Source organism: Enoplosus armatus, chromosome 17 (assembly GCF_043641665.1).
Source record: "Enoplosus armatus isolate fEnoArm2 chromosome 17, fEnoArm2.hap1, whole genome shotgun sequence".
In the NCBI taxonomy this organism is placed as follows: Eukaryota; Metazoa; Chordata; class Actinopteri; order Centrarchiformes; family Enoplosidae; genus Enoplosus; species Enoplosus armatus.
The window spans coordinates 8,487,190-8,501,804 of NC_092196.1; the positions used below are offsets into that span (position 1 = coordinate 8,487,190).

Sequence of the window (14,615 nt, forward strand, 5' to 3'; positions counted from 1 at the left end):
CAGACCCAGAACCTGTTTGGCAGTCTGAGAGAAGTGCTGGCAGTAGCTCAGGGCGAAGACATCAATCACACCGCCACTGTGGACCCACCGAGAACTGACGGTGTCAATGGCACTACCATGGCCACCATTAATCACTCCCTTCAATGCAACACATTCTTTACAGTCATAAAAATACCACAAACGCATGCAGGTACTATCCTACGCTACGCTCGTCCAGCAGAGTTAGTCAGTTTTAGAGCTGCAAACCAGGCTGAAATGTTAGGAAGACTAACTGCAGGTCATAATGTCAAGTTATCAAGTTCATAACCACTGTCGGGCTCTAACGCCGCCAAACCAACCTCAACAATCAGCTCCACCAGTGAGAGGGCGGCTCCCTCCTCAGGGAACTGCAGGATTTCTATGTGACCAATGACCCATGGTGTGTGTTAGCATATGTTCTTCATTCTGTCTCTCTACATACAGAATATGAGTGGTGAGTGAGCATTTCTGTATGTGTGACAACTATCAAGATGGAGCTTACATATTTCTGGTGATAGTAAGAGAAAAACAGCAGTAGCAAGCAGAGGTTTAGCAAAGTAATGTCATGTTTACTAATGCAGACCTAGATCTGATGATCTGCTTTGAGAGGACTCATGAATAACTAATAAGTCTCTGAATGGAAACAACTTTGCCTTGTTGGATGAGGAAGGGAAGTTAGCGTGTTAGCTCACTTGGAACAAACATCCACTCTGAGGACTAATGGTAATGGCAGCAATGTTGTCTGTTGGACAACACCATGTTAGACAAACTCTAAACCAAACATAGCACTACGAAAGTCACATTTAAATTCCTGTTCAGGTTAACTTCAGGACTAACTGACTTGAATGCATCAAATTCAAAACACACTACTGTGTGTGCTCTTAGTTTTTAAATGCTTGAGTGAACTCAACTTGATGGACCTATTTCCAAATGCAGCCTTCCTTATGATCTTGTGAACAATGATGGATAATTCTTTCATCAACAGCGGGGTAACCAGTCTGTGGAACTTCTCGTGTGCTGCTAACCAACACAAGCATTAGGAAATAGCCTGAGCAGACTTTTTCCTGATGCTGGCTGGTACCATTCATGGTTTGCAGTGTTAATAGCATAAGTCAGATAGGACAGTTGGTCTTGGAATAACATGATGGTCTCCCATCAAGGTCACCTTTGCAGCACCTCTGTAGAAGATAAAATGCACCCCTGTATGGCCTGAACGCATTTGTTGTTTGTAAAATGTTGCACACATGAAAGTGACTGGGAGCATTATGCAGATAAAGCTGCAGAGCAGACCATGTGGGTTTACAAGCACCTTCTTCCTGTTAGTCTCCAGCAGCTCTTAGTGGTCATAGTTAGGAATTGCAAGGTGCTGCTGCACAGCACTGCATATTTGAATCTGAAACCACCTTCTCACTATTAAAATATTTACACAGTTGTGCATTTGTGACAACAAAATCTGAAATTACAATTGCAGTCTGCAGACAGTGGCATTCTACATATTGCGGGAACTATACTGTGTTGAGTGGCGTCCCTGTTCCCCAGAGGAATCCCATATCCCAAGGGTTTGTATTTAATGAAGAAACACATCCACGACATCTACAGTACTTATTAATTAATCTACACCTGTGTAACAATAATGCCTGCCCACTGGATAGAAGATTAACTGAAGGATTGATATCCCACGTTGTAGCCACAATGATTTCATCTGACATTCGCTAATGTTTTGTATTTATTTCTCCCCAAATTGCCCAAACACTTGCACATATATAAATCATCAGCACAGATAAAGCTCTGCAGTCGCTAAGATCTTAGTTTGTATCTTATAAATGATTCAGCGGCTCCATCATAGTTTCATCTCACAGTTTTAACAAGAGGCTACTGAGCACTGGAGCAAGATTAAGTATGGGCTATAAAGTGGTAGGTGGTGCTGTCAAAACACTACATGTTTAGAGTATGCTCATGCTAAATATATTTAATTAGAGACTGGATCATGACTCCGTGGGAATCCCTGCAGTTCAGTAAAGAAACAGCAGATGACATTAACAATTGATGAGGTGAGATTGTGGGCCAGGCAAAATGGAGTGTGGCCTCTTGCATAATTCCTGATGTGTTTGTTGTTTTGGTTAGCTTATCTGGAGAGCAACAGCTCAGTCTCTGATATTACTAAATGCAGTCATAACATAGCTGGCTGTCATTCATATTAAGTTTGCTGGATTATGTAAGAAACAGCCTACTAAGGAGGTTTCTTCCAGGCTCTCTGACATTATTGTTGAATTTTCTCTTCTCTCGCTCACTAATAAAAACAAAGTAAATGCTAGATTCCTGAGGAAGTAACGGCCATTTCCTGGCAAGGCAAGCAGCACAAGGAGTGTGTATGATAAGGCGAGGAACACCCCCTCACCACCACCACCACAGCCTGAAACACCAAGAGTCCACCTCTCCCTTCCTACGTCCCTCCCCTGTCCTCCTGGCCTCTGTCTCCTCAGCCCTCTGTCTTGTAATCTTACAGCAGTGAACCACCATCACTCAGGATGGACTCCAGACCCCCCAACCTGCTGCTGCTGCTGCTTCTCACCAGCCTCCTGCACTTCTGTAAGGACCCACTGTTGTGCTGCTTCAAGGATAAAGGATGTTCCTTCTGTTGAACCTGATCTCCCCATTCTCACTTTTTTCTTCCTTTTTCTCCAAACACAGGGCAGTGTGCCAGAGGACATTCATGTGAGTATAGCTACATTATACTGTATATATGATAAAGGGCTGTAGTTTCTCCAGTGGTTAGACAGTTTCAGGTTAATCAGTCCTTGCTGTATTAGAAAAGAAAGCTGTTTTTAGCTCACACGGTTATTTTTTGCAGGAAATGGGTGTTGTATCATGCACTCCTGGCCTCTTTGATATTTTCAAGTCTTCATGAGATGCATCGAAGTTATTTTTAGTTGTCACAGGTGAAGCTGGGTAATCTTTCAAATCAGCATGAGTTTGAATGAACTTCCCAAATTTTGAAAAAGCTTTCAAAAAGCATGAATTTGAATCAAAATGCTAATTTCTTCCTGTTTTTGTGTCAGTGATAAAATGAAAAGATTGATACCACTCTCATGTCTGTCCACTTAATATAAGACTACAGCCAGCAGCCGGTTAGCTTAGCTTAGTATGAAGACTGGAAAGAGAGGGAAACAGCTAGCTTGTGTAAAGGTCCGAGGGTAACAAAATCCGCCTACCATCACCTCTAAAGTTTACTAATTAAACCACGGTCTTGTCAGCAGAGGTTGCCAGTAACCAGCAGAGACTACAGAAGTTACTGTTCCCGGTCAGGAAATAGTGCGACACATAACCCCCAGTAAAATGGCAAATTATTGTTTTTAAGGCGTGAATTCGATTTTTTTACAGATCAAACAAAAGAGATCTGATGTGTTAATTAGTGAGCTTCAGAGGTGCTGCGATTTTGTTACCTTCGGACAGAACCAGGCTGTTTCAGTCTTTGTGCTAAGCTAAGCTAACCGACTGCTGGCTGTAGTTCTGTATTCAGCATACAGACATGAGAGCTTCTCATCTAACTCTCGAAGTAAGAGATATTTACAAGAAAGCGAATAAGCGTATTTCTAAAAATGTTGAACAATTCCTTTAAAATTGCAATACCTGCATATGTTCTTTGACACAATAACCTTAACTCAAGGTCTACCACTTTTTTCCAGACCTCAAGAATGAACTTTGTCACTCTGCATATGTGCTATTTCTACAGCGGCAGAGTTAGCACAGTCATTCACTGCCTCACTGAGCCCAGTGCCCAAACTAACAGCAGTACTTTGAGGATGTGGACTAAGTGATTGTTTGGTAGCTGTTGAGGCAGGTTACTCTGTGATGTTTGTTGCTGAAGGAGAGCAGGAGCTGGAATAAATCAACACAGCTCTCCCAGGGGGTGGAGAGGGTCAGACGCTGTTTGTTGAAGCTTTTTCCTTCCTTCAGCAGCTCCTGCTTACTCTGCAGTAGACTCGTGACCAGGGAGCGCCTTCCTTCAGACTTCACCTTTATTGTGGAGAGAATAATAGACCCTGACTGTTGTACTGTGTTACATCACGAGACATGCCGCCCTAATGACATTATTTCTTTCTAATACATGTTTGTGTGACATGTGCACCTACAGCATACATTATAGATACCGTTGGCCTTACAATCCTACCCAGCAGCACTGTTCAGAGCGGGACACCGGTGACCCTACGCTGCCAGGTCAGCGTCAGTCACGACAATATCCCTCACCTGACACATGCTTTCCAGCTCAGACGGGACGACGTGTCCGTCTACTCCTCTACCACCACAGAAGACTCAGTCATTTATGAACTCAGCCCAGCCAGGGCAGCCGACTCTGGAAGTTATGAATGTCGGGTCACAGTCAAGGACAAGAGCAAAGCCAGCTTCAGCCAAAAGCTCGACGTCACAGGTAAAGCCGGAGATGGGTTTACTTGTTTTCAATTAGTTATTGTTGCTTTTGTCTGACAAGGGTAGTATAATGTAGTATAACATGAACAATATGATAATATACCTGAAATTCTTCCACATATCAGCACTGTTGGGGAAAAAAGTCAACATAAACTAGTTGGACAAAACCAGTGGGGTTTTTTTCCAGTTGATTTATTATTCACATTACCGCCAAACATTTTCCACAGCATGACAGAAGGTTTTAGACTGTTTCTGGAGTTAGATATCAATAACAGTGAATATTCTGGCCATGTTATTGTTTTGTCATGATTTTTAAAATACTTCCTTGGTGTTGTATTCAAGGAATCTCCAACATTAGACATTTGATAGGGAGCAATAAGCAAACATACTGTAGATGCTGTAAAAATAGTAATGTGAGTTGTGTGAGAATTTCTTTTATCAGCATGTTTTTACATTTCCTGCAGCATAAGAAAAATGTCTTTTGACTGAAAGCAAACTTTGGAAAATGATTATCATTTAGGAATGTAAATATACTCACTTCTTAGTTAAAGGCTTAAACAAACAAAACTACCTGAAACATTTTTCATCAAGCTAGAAACCACAGTCTTAGTTCTGTTCCACTGTCCTGCTCAGGCCTGCAGACCCCCATTCTGTATTTGGATAAGACCTCACCCTACGAGAGTGAGGAGTTCATAGCCACCTGCAGTGCTCCGGAGGAGAAAGGATCCCTCATCTTCCGGTTTTACCAGAGATTAAGGACAGGAGAGGTTCAGAAGATAAAGCAGCCAGCGCCTACTGGGAACTCTTCGGAGACCACACTGGTCCTGAGGCACGTTGGAGACAGCATCCTGTACTGTGACTACATGATCAATCTGGTTTCTGGGGCCAGGCGCTCCAACCACAGCAACGAGATTCAAGTGATAGTCAAAGGTGATTAGATCAGGAGCTGCTATGTCACCAAGAAAAGATTGCTTAAAGAAGGGTCTGTGTGTGATTGATTATCCTGAGTTATGTCTTGCAGGACTTTACATTTCCCCAATCATGAATGTGCTGCCCTCCCCAAACGTCTTTGAGGGCGACATAATCGAGGTGGTCTGTAAAGTGGTGAATCCACCGACGAACATCGAAGTATTCCTGACGAGGGACAGGAGGATCCTTAAGCAAGCCCCCGTCAGCCTGAGCCATCGACTCACTGCACAAGAAGGCGACTCTGGGGAGCTTGTGTGCAAGGCAGAGTGGGGCAATGTGCAGAAAGAAACCTATCAGATAATCACAGTCAAAGGCAAGAACTGGATAAGTCTTGGTTACAAAATGTCTAATATGACATTAACTACCCTTTAGTACCCTAAATATACCACATATACTTTGTATAATGGTTGATTTTTGCTGTCCCACTCCAACAGAGCTGTTTTCAAAGCCACGCCTGACTGTGGAGCCCGTACACATATTTGAGGGAGACCGCTTCATACTGACCTGCTCTGTCTCCATTTATGTTCCTGAGAGGATCAACAATGACACCATGAGGTTCTCCATCTACAAAGATAACGTCAAACTCGCCGGTGCGGAGACATACAGGGCTGTGGCAGACTCTCAAAAAAATGGCAACTACACTTGTAAAGCCCAGGCGGCTTCTCTTACCCACAGTTTTGTAAAAGAAAGCCAAACAGTTGTTGTCAAAATAAAAGGTGAGTCATCAAATGCATGAAATTACAATTAATTGGATGTTTTATATTATATTATCACAGTAAAGATGCTGACAATTTTCTCATGCATGACAATGTCCTCCACCACTTTGGTCCAGACTCAAACATTTACTCGATGTATTCGGACAAAGTTTTGTACCAACATTCATGAGTCCTTGCTCCCCTTACTTTTCCTCTTGTGCCCCCGTGAGGTTGAAATATTTGTTTTTTATTGAAACATCTTGACAACTATTGGATAAATTGCTGTGAAATTTGGTTACAATATTCACGTCTCTCGCAGGATTAATAAAAATCACTTTGGCGGCCACTTTTCTCCTAACACCACCATTAGGTCAACATTTAAGCTTGTCCAGTACTTTGGTTTATGACCAAATACCTGCCAGTCTGATGACATTCCCATCAGCCTCAACTGTACTTATACTGCACTGTACTGTGTTTGGTGCTAAATAGCTAATGTTAACATGCTAACACGCTAAACTAAGATGGTGAACATGGTAAACATTATACCTGCTAAGCATCATCATGTTAGCATTAGCCTCCTGCTGGCGTGGCTGCAGACTTAGTCTTGTTTATCTGTGTCTTCTTCTCTTCTGTTGCACTGACTGGCTAATTATCTCATCCCCAGTTCCTGTTTCAGACCCCACGCTGAGTGTGGTGGGGGGTACGCTGGTGTTGGGGAAGCGCTTCCAGTTGCTCTGTCACAGCGACAATGGCACTCTGCCCATCTCCTACAACCTATACGGCCCTGACCGGCTGACTCAGCACAGGGTAGTGAGCATGCCGGGGGAACAGGCCATCTTCAACTCCTCGGCCATCTACAAGAGTTCAGACTTGAACAACTTTATTTGCCACGCAAAAAACAGTCAACACAGGCCTCCCGTGATAGGAACAGGGCAGCAGCTGCTACGTTCAGCCAACATCATAGGTGTGTTGGATGCAGGGATGATGACACATTCAGACAAACTGATGTTAACGTGGTCTAACATGCATTTTACTCCATGCAGGACCTGTGTCAAAACCAGTGTTAACCATGTACCCCATGGGGGATGTCTCTGAGGGGCAGGACGTGACTCTCATATGCTCTGTTCAGAGGGGCACTCTCCCCATCAGCTTCACCTGGTACCACAGTAAGACAGAGGGCGCTCTCGCCTCCCAGACCTCAGAGAAACTGGAAGGATCCTACAAGATCAACAATGTCAGAGGAGAGCACCAAGGGGGGTACTACTGTGTGAGCACCAACCCGGCCCACGACACCAAACAGAGTAACACGGTCATGATTGGAGGTGCGTTGCTGAATACTGGTGATGATGGTCATGGGTGTGTGAGTGCATTCTTGTATGCCTTCTTTGTGAAGACCAGTTGGAGAGTTTTTAAAAAGGGATAAGTCTAAAATTACCTTTTGATTTGAGTTTGACAAGTTTCTCAATCTGACCCCAAATGTATTTTTCACACATAAAATATGATGGATTTCATAAAGACTTTGTAACATTGTGCTGGAAATAGAAGAATGAGAGTCATGTTGTAAAAGCGGTACACCATAAGGGTACACAGATTGTTTTTTGACTCAGCATTTATTAGAATGCTTACAGACCAACTGGAATATAATTGAGCCACAATGAGTCTGAAGTGTAGACCCTGAGGAAACTTTTACATAAAAATTATGAAATAGAATAATAAATACTTTAAAATTCAATTCAACACTCATCTTTGCGGTGAGTGCAGACGTAGAATAAACGTTAACAAAGGCTGAACTGACCTTAACTGAACTCTGACATGACTTCAGTTTGAGAATATTCTGAGTGCTGTGTTTTATACTTCAATTGTAACATGAGTCAAACCCATCCTTATATATTTAATTATAATCTGCAGTGAAGATGGCTGGCTGGAAGAAAGGTCTTATCGCAGTCTTCTGCATTCTGCTCATAATGGCCTTGATCCTTGTTATCACCTTTAAAAGATGTCTTCTTCGATTAAAGAGGAAAAGAACTGGCGAGCTGTCAGTGTAAGTAACATTTCTCATGTTCTTCTTATCAAAAATCAGTGTTTTGCAGGCGAAGTAATGTGAGTTACAAGAGTAGGTAGCATGGTGACACCCATAGAGCTTCCTGTTTTAAAAAGCTGATTGTGTTTTGTGTCCACCTCGTCTCAGGAAGTCAGCCAGCACCAAGGTGGAGCGGCTGAGCCTCACCCAGGCAGAGGTCAATGAGACCGCTAATGGTAAAGTCTGTAATACTGATACAAATACTGAGCTGCAAATTATATTTAAGAGCAAAATACGATTTAGTAAGCTAATATTAAAATGTTTTCTTTGTTTACTGTTCATTTGTGTCCCCTCCATGTAGTCACTCCAGGCATGATGGGAAAGAGTGTTTGGAGTGAAAATGTATCAGGCTCTGGTGAGTGTGTAGACACTTTTTAACTTTATTCACATTTTTATTAAAGGATGAGGCTGGTGTTATTCTGCATGTTTCTTATTGTCAACAAATCTCATGAAAAGACCAAAACCAGCAATGTGTTGGTACTCTCCATACTTTCCGACTTCCCCACCCTGTCTATGATCCTCAGCTCTGAGCCTATTGGTTGTAATCTTAAAAAAACGAGTCACAAGTACATTGTTCCAGTTTTTAAAAAAGGCCAAGTAATTACTTGGCCTTTTTTAAAAAACGACAGAGACCAGCTCTTAAAGGAAATTTCCTTTAAGAATTTTTAGCTAATGTCACTATTGGGGACTATTTTCCGATTAATACACAGTTGGTGCACTTTTGAGTATTTACAGCAGCAGGATGGTGTATGTGGGATTAAGTCAAAGTCCCTGTGTTTATTATAATAAAGAAACATGTCCCCCAGTGCAACAGTGACTCATTGATGTGTTTTTAATAGTTTTTAATAAACAATGGAGCTCTATGGCACAGAGGAATAAGCTGCAGCAGACGATACATGTTCGTGGGCTCAGTTTATTGTTGAATTTGTTTGTTTTTGACAGGAAAGAAAAACACAGAATATCACCTTATCCTAAATATTACTTAATTTGACATCCATACTGTTTGATTTAAAATAATATGAATGCCATGAAGTTTAACTCAATGTTTGCTGCTGTACTGCAGAGTCTGATGACCAGAATAGTGTGACCTCTCCAGAAAAGCCAGAACCTCAATACACCGAGGTGCAGACCAGACAGGCTGATCCTAACAGAGGTGAGGCTGCCTCTGAATTTTAATATTTTTAGTGTTCAATCGTGTCGCCATTGTCATTTTGATCTTTAAAACACTGTCTAAAAGAATTATCCATTTGTTGACAGCTCCGGTGAAAAAGGGCACAGACACGGTGTACAGCGAAGTGCGAAACTCCAAGCAAGGTACGACTAACATCCTGCTCTTCATTCAAATCCCACTTACGTTACGCGGTGAGAGAAATCAGGCCACTTGCTGACGTTTAAGAAAAAAAAGCTCCAGGAAACAGGATCCGCTCCAACTGTAAACATCTGCATTGTTAGTCAAAGAATGTCCCATTTAAACAGAGGGCCCAGTCGCCAGGTGTCCACTTCCTGCTTTCGTCAACGAGAACTTCCTGTCCTAACAATCAGAGCCAAACTGTGTGTACATCCGTTAAGACTAAGTGAGCAACACACTCCATTGTTTGATACTCATGAGGGAAACTCTCGTCCATTGTTCAGTCATTGGCTCCTAATAACTCCTATACAGTTTAAATGTCAGCTGTATTGATACCAATGATGCAGCAGAAGTAAAGGGCAACACAATACCATTTTTTTTTGCTCTATGTGCTCTAAGAAGAGACGTGCTTGTAGATAAAGACTGTGTTAGCGTTGTACATGTCAGTGTGAATGTGTGCGACGCGATAAGCTCCGAGTTTCCTGGGATCTGGGAGCTGTTCATGGGAGTGCTGATGACGATACCAGCCCTCCTTTAATCCTCAGACTCCTTTTGTTTCCTGAGCTTGTCCTCTCGCTTTGTTTTTGCAGGTGCTCCAGAGCAGGCTGATGGTGTAAGTAGAAACACACACCACACATCATTCATACAGTGCATGCTCATACTACACACACTGATGAATGTGTTGTGTCTTTGCTCAGAGAGACCTCACGCGGACAGACACAGTGCAATAAACGGAAACCCTGTGGAGTCACTTTTTATTGTTTGTAGACAGGTAACTCAAAGTATTATATCCCAAGTGATGTAGGACACAAAACTTTATTTAGCTTTATTTTACGTTTAATTTACTAATAATTATGTAGGAAGTGTCCTGGAAAGAACTATGCAATTTTGCACCAATTATGTTCAGTTGTTAGAGTTAATTAACCTAGAGTCTATTAGCCAGTACACAGCAGGTCAACTGAACATGCAAAACTGTGTCTGCAGGCTAACATATAGTTCAACATATATGAGGAATAAAGTTTCATATAATAGATGAGTGATTATACATTTGTTCTTGTGTTTCAAGGAAATCAATAACTGTTTTTAAACTGAACTATCTAAGCTAATAAAAATGACTCATTTTAGCCATGCTAGCGGTGTCTGTTGGTCAGTCCACCACTTTGGTCCAGACTGAAATATTTCAGCAACTTTTAGATGGATGGAAATTATGTACAAACACTCATGCATCCTACTGACTTTGGTGATCCCCTAACTTTTCCTCTAGTGCCACCATGAGGTTCAAATTTGTGTTTTTTAGTGAAATGCCTCAACAACTTTTTGACAGATTGTCATGAAATTTGGTACACACATTTATGTACTCCTCGTGATGAACTGTAATAACTTTGATGCTCCCTTAACTTTTCATTTCATCATCAGGCCAAATTTTAAATCTGTCCAATACTTTGGTTTGTGACTAAATACCCATCAGCCTCAGCTATACTTTGTATTTAGTGCTAATTAGCAAATGTTAGCGTTCTTATGTTAGCATTTATCTCAAAGCACCGCTGTGCCTAAATTAAACTCGTGGAGCCGCGAGCATGACTGTAGAGTCTTGTTGCCTTATTATCTGTACCAGTTACATAGTTTTTTTCCACTAAACTTTCTACAAATTATTAGGAATCTTTTTGGAAATGACTCGTAACACAAAGTGTTATGCAACACAGTGAGTTATTATATATTTGTGCTTTGTCTCTTACCATAAAATATCAGTGCAAATCTGCATATTCTCACTAATTTGTCCATTTCTGTTGAGAACAAATGAGTTGACATCATGGTATGAATCACAGATCACAGATAGCCAATTAGATGCAGTCAGTCTGTCATGCAGTAATCTGTTTCTTCACACAAGCCTCATATCTCATTTTTATTTCTCAGCAGGGGTCAGTGGAGTACGCACAGCTGAATCATGATGCGAATCACCATGGTAACCATGGTGACCACAGTGTCCAGGATGACCACACAGACGAGATTGACAACAGTGTTGACAGCAACACTGCTGACCTCGGGGAATGAAAACGTGACCCGATGCCAGACTGTTGACCAACAAGAATATTTATTCCCTTATTTATCCGGCTCTTAATGCAGCTGGAGTCTCAAACAGCCCTGAACAAGTTTGTACTTTTCATATTTTTGTAGTGCTTTGAAAGGGACATTCCACACTGTAAATTCACTTGCTTTGCCTTTGAAGGGCAAATAAAATGTTTTTGTTAAGTGAAGTGTTTCTCCTTCCTTCTCTGGTTGTTTTTTTGCCAAGACACAGAGAGAGGATGTGAGCCCGGAGGAAAAGACATTCATAGTCTGTATCCTTCCACTGGTGGCAGTGGTGACAGAATCTGAACAGGATGAGAGGTCTTTGAAGTGAGCAGAGTAGTGACGAGGCCGGGAGTACATTCATCAGCCCCCTCTGCTGTGTGACAATCAGTGCTTTCTGTTGAAACCACTAGAGGACAGACTTCAGGCTGCGCTGCATGGAAACTTAGTGCCATCTGGCTGTGATCTCTCTCACTGTGAGAGGGGCTCTCACTGTGCAGGAGATATCAGTTTCATTTTCCATTATCTAAGCTTTAATTGAATGATATAACGTGAACTTACTCAAGGTCTCCACATACCAGATATGTTAAGCAGGTTGTCCGTTCTGATGGTAGTAAGACTGAGAGCTGCAGAGGAGGATATCAATGATTGGAGGTGATAAAGTTACATCCAGGAAGCTCTTAACTCAGAACATCATGTAACAACAAAGCCTGCATGCGACAGTTATAGTTTAAAGTGTGTTAGAAAGGACAATGAACAATTATTTTCATTGGGATAACTGTGTGTTCCGTTTTTGGATTAAAATGATAATTTAGCCTGTTAAAAAAGCCCAGGGTGACTTCTTCAAAATGTCTGACTTGTCCAAACCAACAGTCCAAAGACAAACTTATTCAATTTGCATGATATAAAAAGCAGCAAAGTCTCACATTTGAGAAGCTGGAACCAGAGAATGTTTGTGCTTTAAAAATGACTTAAAGCATTAATTGATTATCAAGATTGTTAATTTTGACTAATATATGAATTGACTACTGGCTTCTGCATAAGTGTTAGCTTATCATGAATACACATTTTGTATGAGCTGTACCAAAGGGTCACTTTATTGTAGTGAGTGCAAAGCATTAAAATGATCTTTCTTCATGTCTTATTTTAGAATTATTTAAAATAATTATGACTGATATTGTGTCTTTACAAAAAAACATTGTTGCACACTAGGGGTATCCTTAGCATATGACATTTTGCAGACACAAGGTTTTTACCTGTCAGCAGTTAAAAGTGGAGCAAATTACGAAGGTGCTGCACTGGACCTGAATTCGAGGGCATACATTGGGTTCACTCAGTTCATGCCAACTGCTGTCGACACTCTGGATTACGAGGATCTGCGTTTTGACAGGAAGCTCTTAGGGACGGCGAGCAGCAGATCAAATCCATGTGGGAGTCCGTTACACCCGACACCAGAGCTAACACCAACACCCCGCCACCAACTCACACGCTTTCATCTCCATTCTTAGCACAGGCTAGCGTATAGACCGGCCTACGTAAGAGATGAAGTCTTCATCTTCATTATCTGCCTGCCTGGAGTTTGTCCGTGTGTGTGTGTGTGTGTGTGTGTGTGTGTGTGTGCCAATTCACAGAACTGTCTGATCTCTCCTCCACCTCTGAGCTTTGTTCATTTGTGCTAAGTCTTCATGAATGTGTGCACAGTATGTGACACCAGGGCGTGGTACAATATTTCCGGGGGTTTGCACCACTCCCCCAGGCCCCCACGCTCTCATATGCAGAATGATATGTGTGCTTCTCGGTCTCCACGGGGTCCTCAGAGGCATCTATGAGCCAGTACGGATTCAGCTCTGAGGTGCCAAAATGAAAACTCACCCCTGCTCTGAGGATGGGGCCGCGTCTCAGTCGACTCATGGTTTATTAATCACATTACTTAACCAGGGGGGCTCGCCTTGACAGGAGGGAACAGCATATTCTGAGCACCAGTGATCAGGCACACAGGAACTGATACTGTGTTACATGAATATCAGGAGTGTAAGTTATACACTATCATTAGAAATAGGCTGTTTGAGTATAATTAAACACTGGGCAGAGAAAAGCACGCCCTGAACTCGCTTTGGTTTGATTTTACCAAAAGACAAAAACCACAAAGTCATGTGGAACCCATTTTAACCCGTGTTCTTGCAAGGGCTCCTCTCTCGTTTCAGACACTGTACACTTTGCCCAAGGATGGAGCCGTTCTGCCTTCAGATCGTAACTGTCTGTCAGCTGTGTCAGGGGGAAGATGGTTGATTTACTACTGTTCCCAAAGCTGCGATGTGTGAGGTCATGTACCCTCACAGACCTTTGGGACTCCTGTTACATGTAGGCATCACCAACCCCAGAGAGTAACACTGTCACATGATCAAGGCTTGTGGTGCCAGTGGCGTGGTAACTAAGGAAAGGGGCTTGGTTATGTACATACATGTGGTGATGGATCGGTCTTACAGGCCCAGTCGAGTCCTCTGTCCCCTCTTTATTACTGCACGTACACTGTTCGTGTCTCCGCCGCTTCGTAACCTGATCCTGCCCCTCCTGTATCTGGAGCACAACTCCTCAACTGCCATTGGCTGCTGTGCTAAAATTAGCATATTGACCCCTGTGAAATGCATTCTGGGAATATCCTGTCTTTGACTTGGCCTTATGGGGCCAGTGCTGTTTGCGTTCTTCAGATGCAGCAATGAGGTCATCGTGCAGACCTCATCTTTCTTATGTTATACTCAGCCTCCGTGTCATTATCCTACATTTATGTGCTTACATATTTGCATTATAATCATTTTACACAAGTTGATTTAATTCCTGACAGTTTTTTTTCCTCATACAGCATAATATCGACACTGCATTACTACTCTTGTAATAATACATCCTTGTATTGTCGCAGCAGTATATTCCACATTACTGTGTTTATGAAGCCGTATGGTTTCATTGTAATTGCACACAAAAATTTTATAGGACAGTTTGTGATGGTAAT

At 42.1% G+C, this 14,615-nt stretch overlaps 1 protein-coding gene across 3 annotated transcripts; it reads left to right on the forward strand.

Annotated features, from left to right (window-relative positions):
• The first annotated feature begins 2,538 nt into the window (after positions 1–2,538).
• Positions 2,539–12,745, forward strand: pecam1a (platelet and endothelial cell adhesion molecule 1a). Of its 3 annotated transcripts, XM_070923192.1 has the most exons (16): positions 2,539–2,607; positions 2,710–2,733; positions 4,154–4,447; positions 5,080–5,376; positions 5,468–5,728; positions 5,850–6,131; positions 6,775–7,074; positions 7,154–7,432; positions 8,019–8,151; positions 8,299–8,366; positions 8,492–8,545; positions 9,254–9,343; positions 9,448–9,504; positions 10,129–10,151; positions 10,237–10,310; positions 11,453–11,532. In XM_070923192.1, exons 1-15 carry the CDS (start codon positions 2,547–2,549, stop codon positions 10,267–10,269), a joined length of 2,256 nt encoding a protein of 751 aa, XP_070779293.1. In that variant the 5' UTR covers positions 2,539–2,546; the 3' UTR covers positions 10,270–10,310; positions 11,453–11,532. The 3 variants fall into 3 exon arrangements, with proteins under 3 accessions (XP_070779293.1, XP_070779291.1, XP_070779292.1); XM_070923190.1 differs by lacking the exon at positions 10,237–10,310 and having other exon boundaries at positions 11,453–12,745; XM_070923191.1 differs by lacking the exon at positions 10,237–10,310 and having other exon boundaries at positions 11,456–12,745.
• The last annotated feature ends 1,870 nt before the right edge of the window (positions 12,746–14,615 follow it).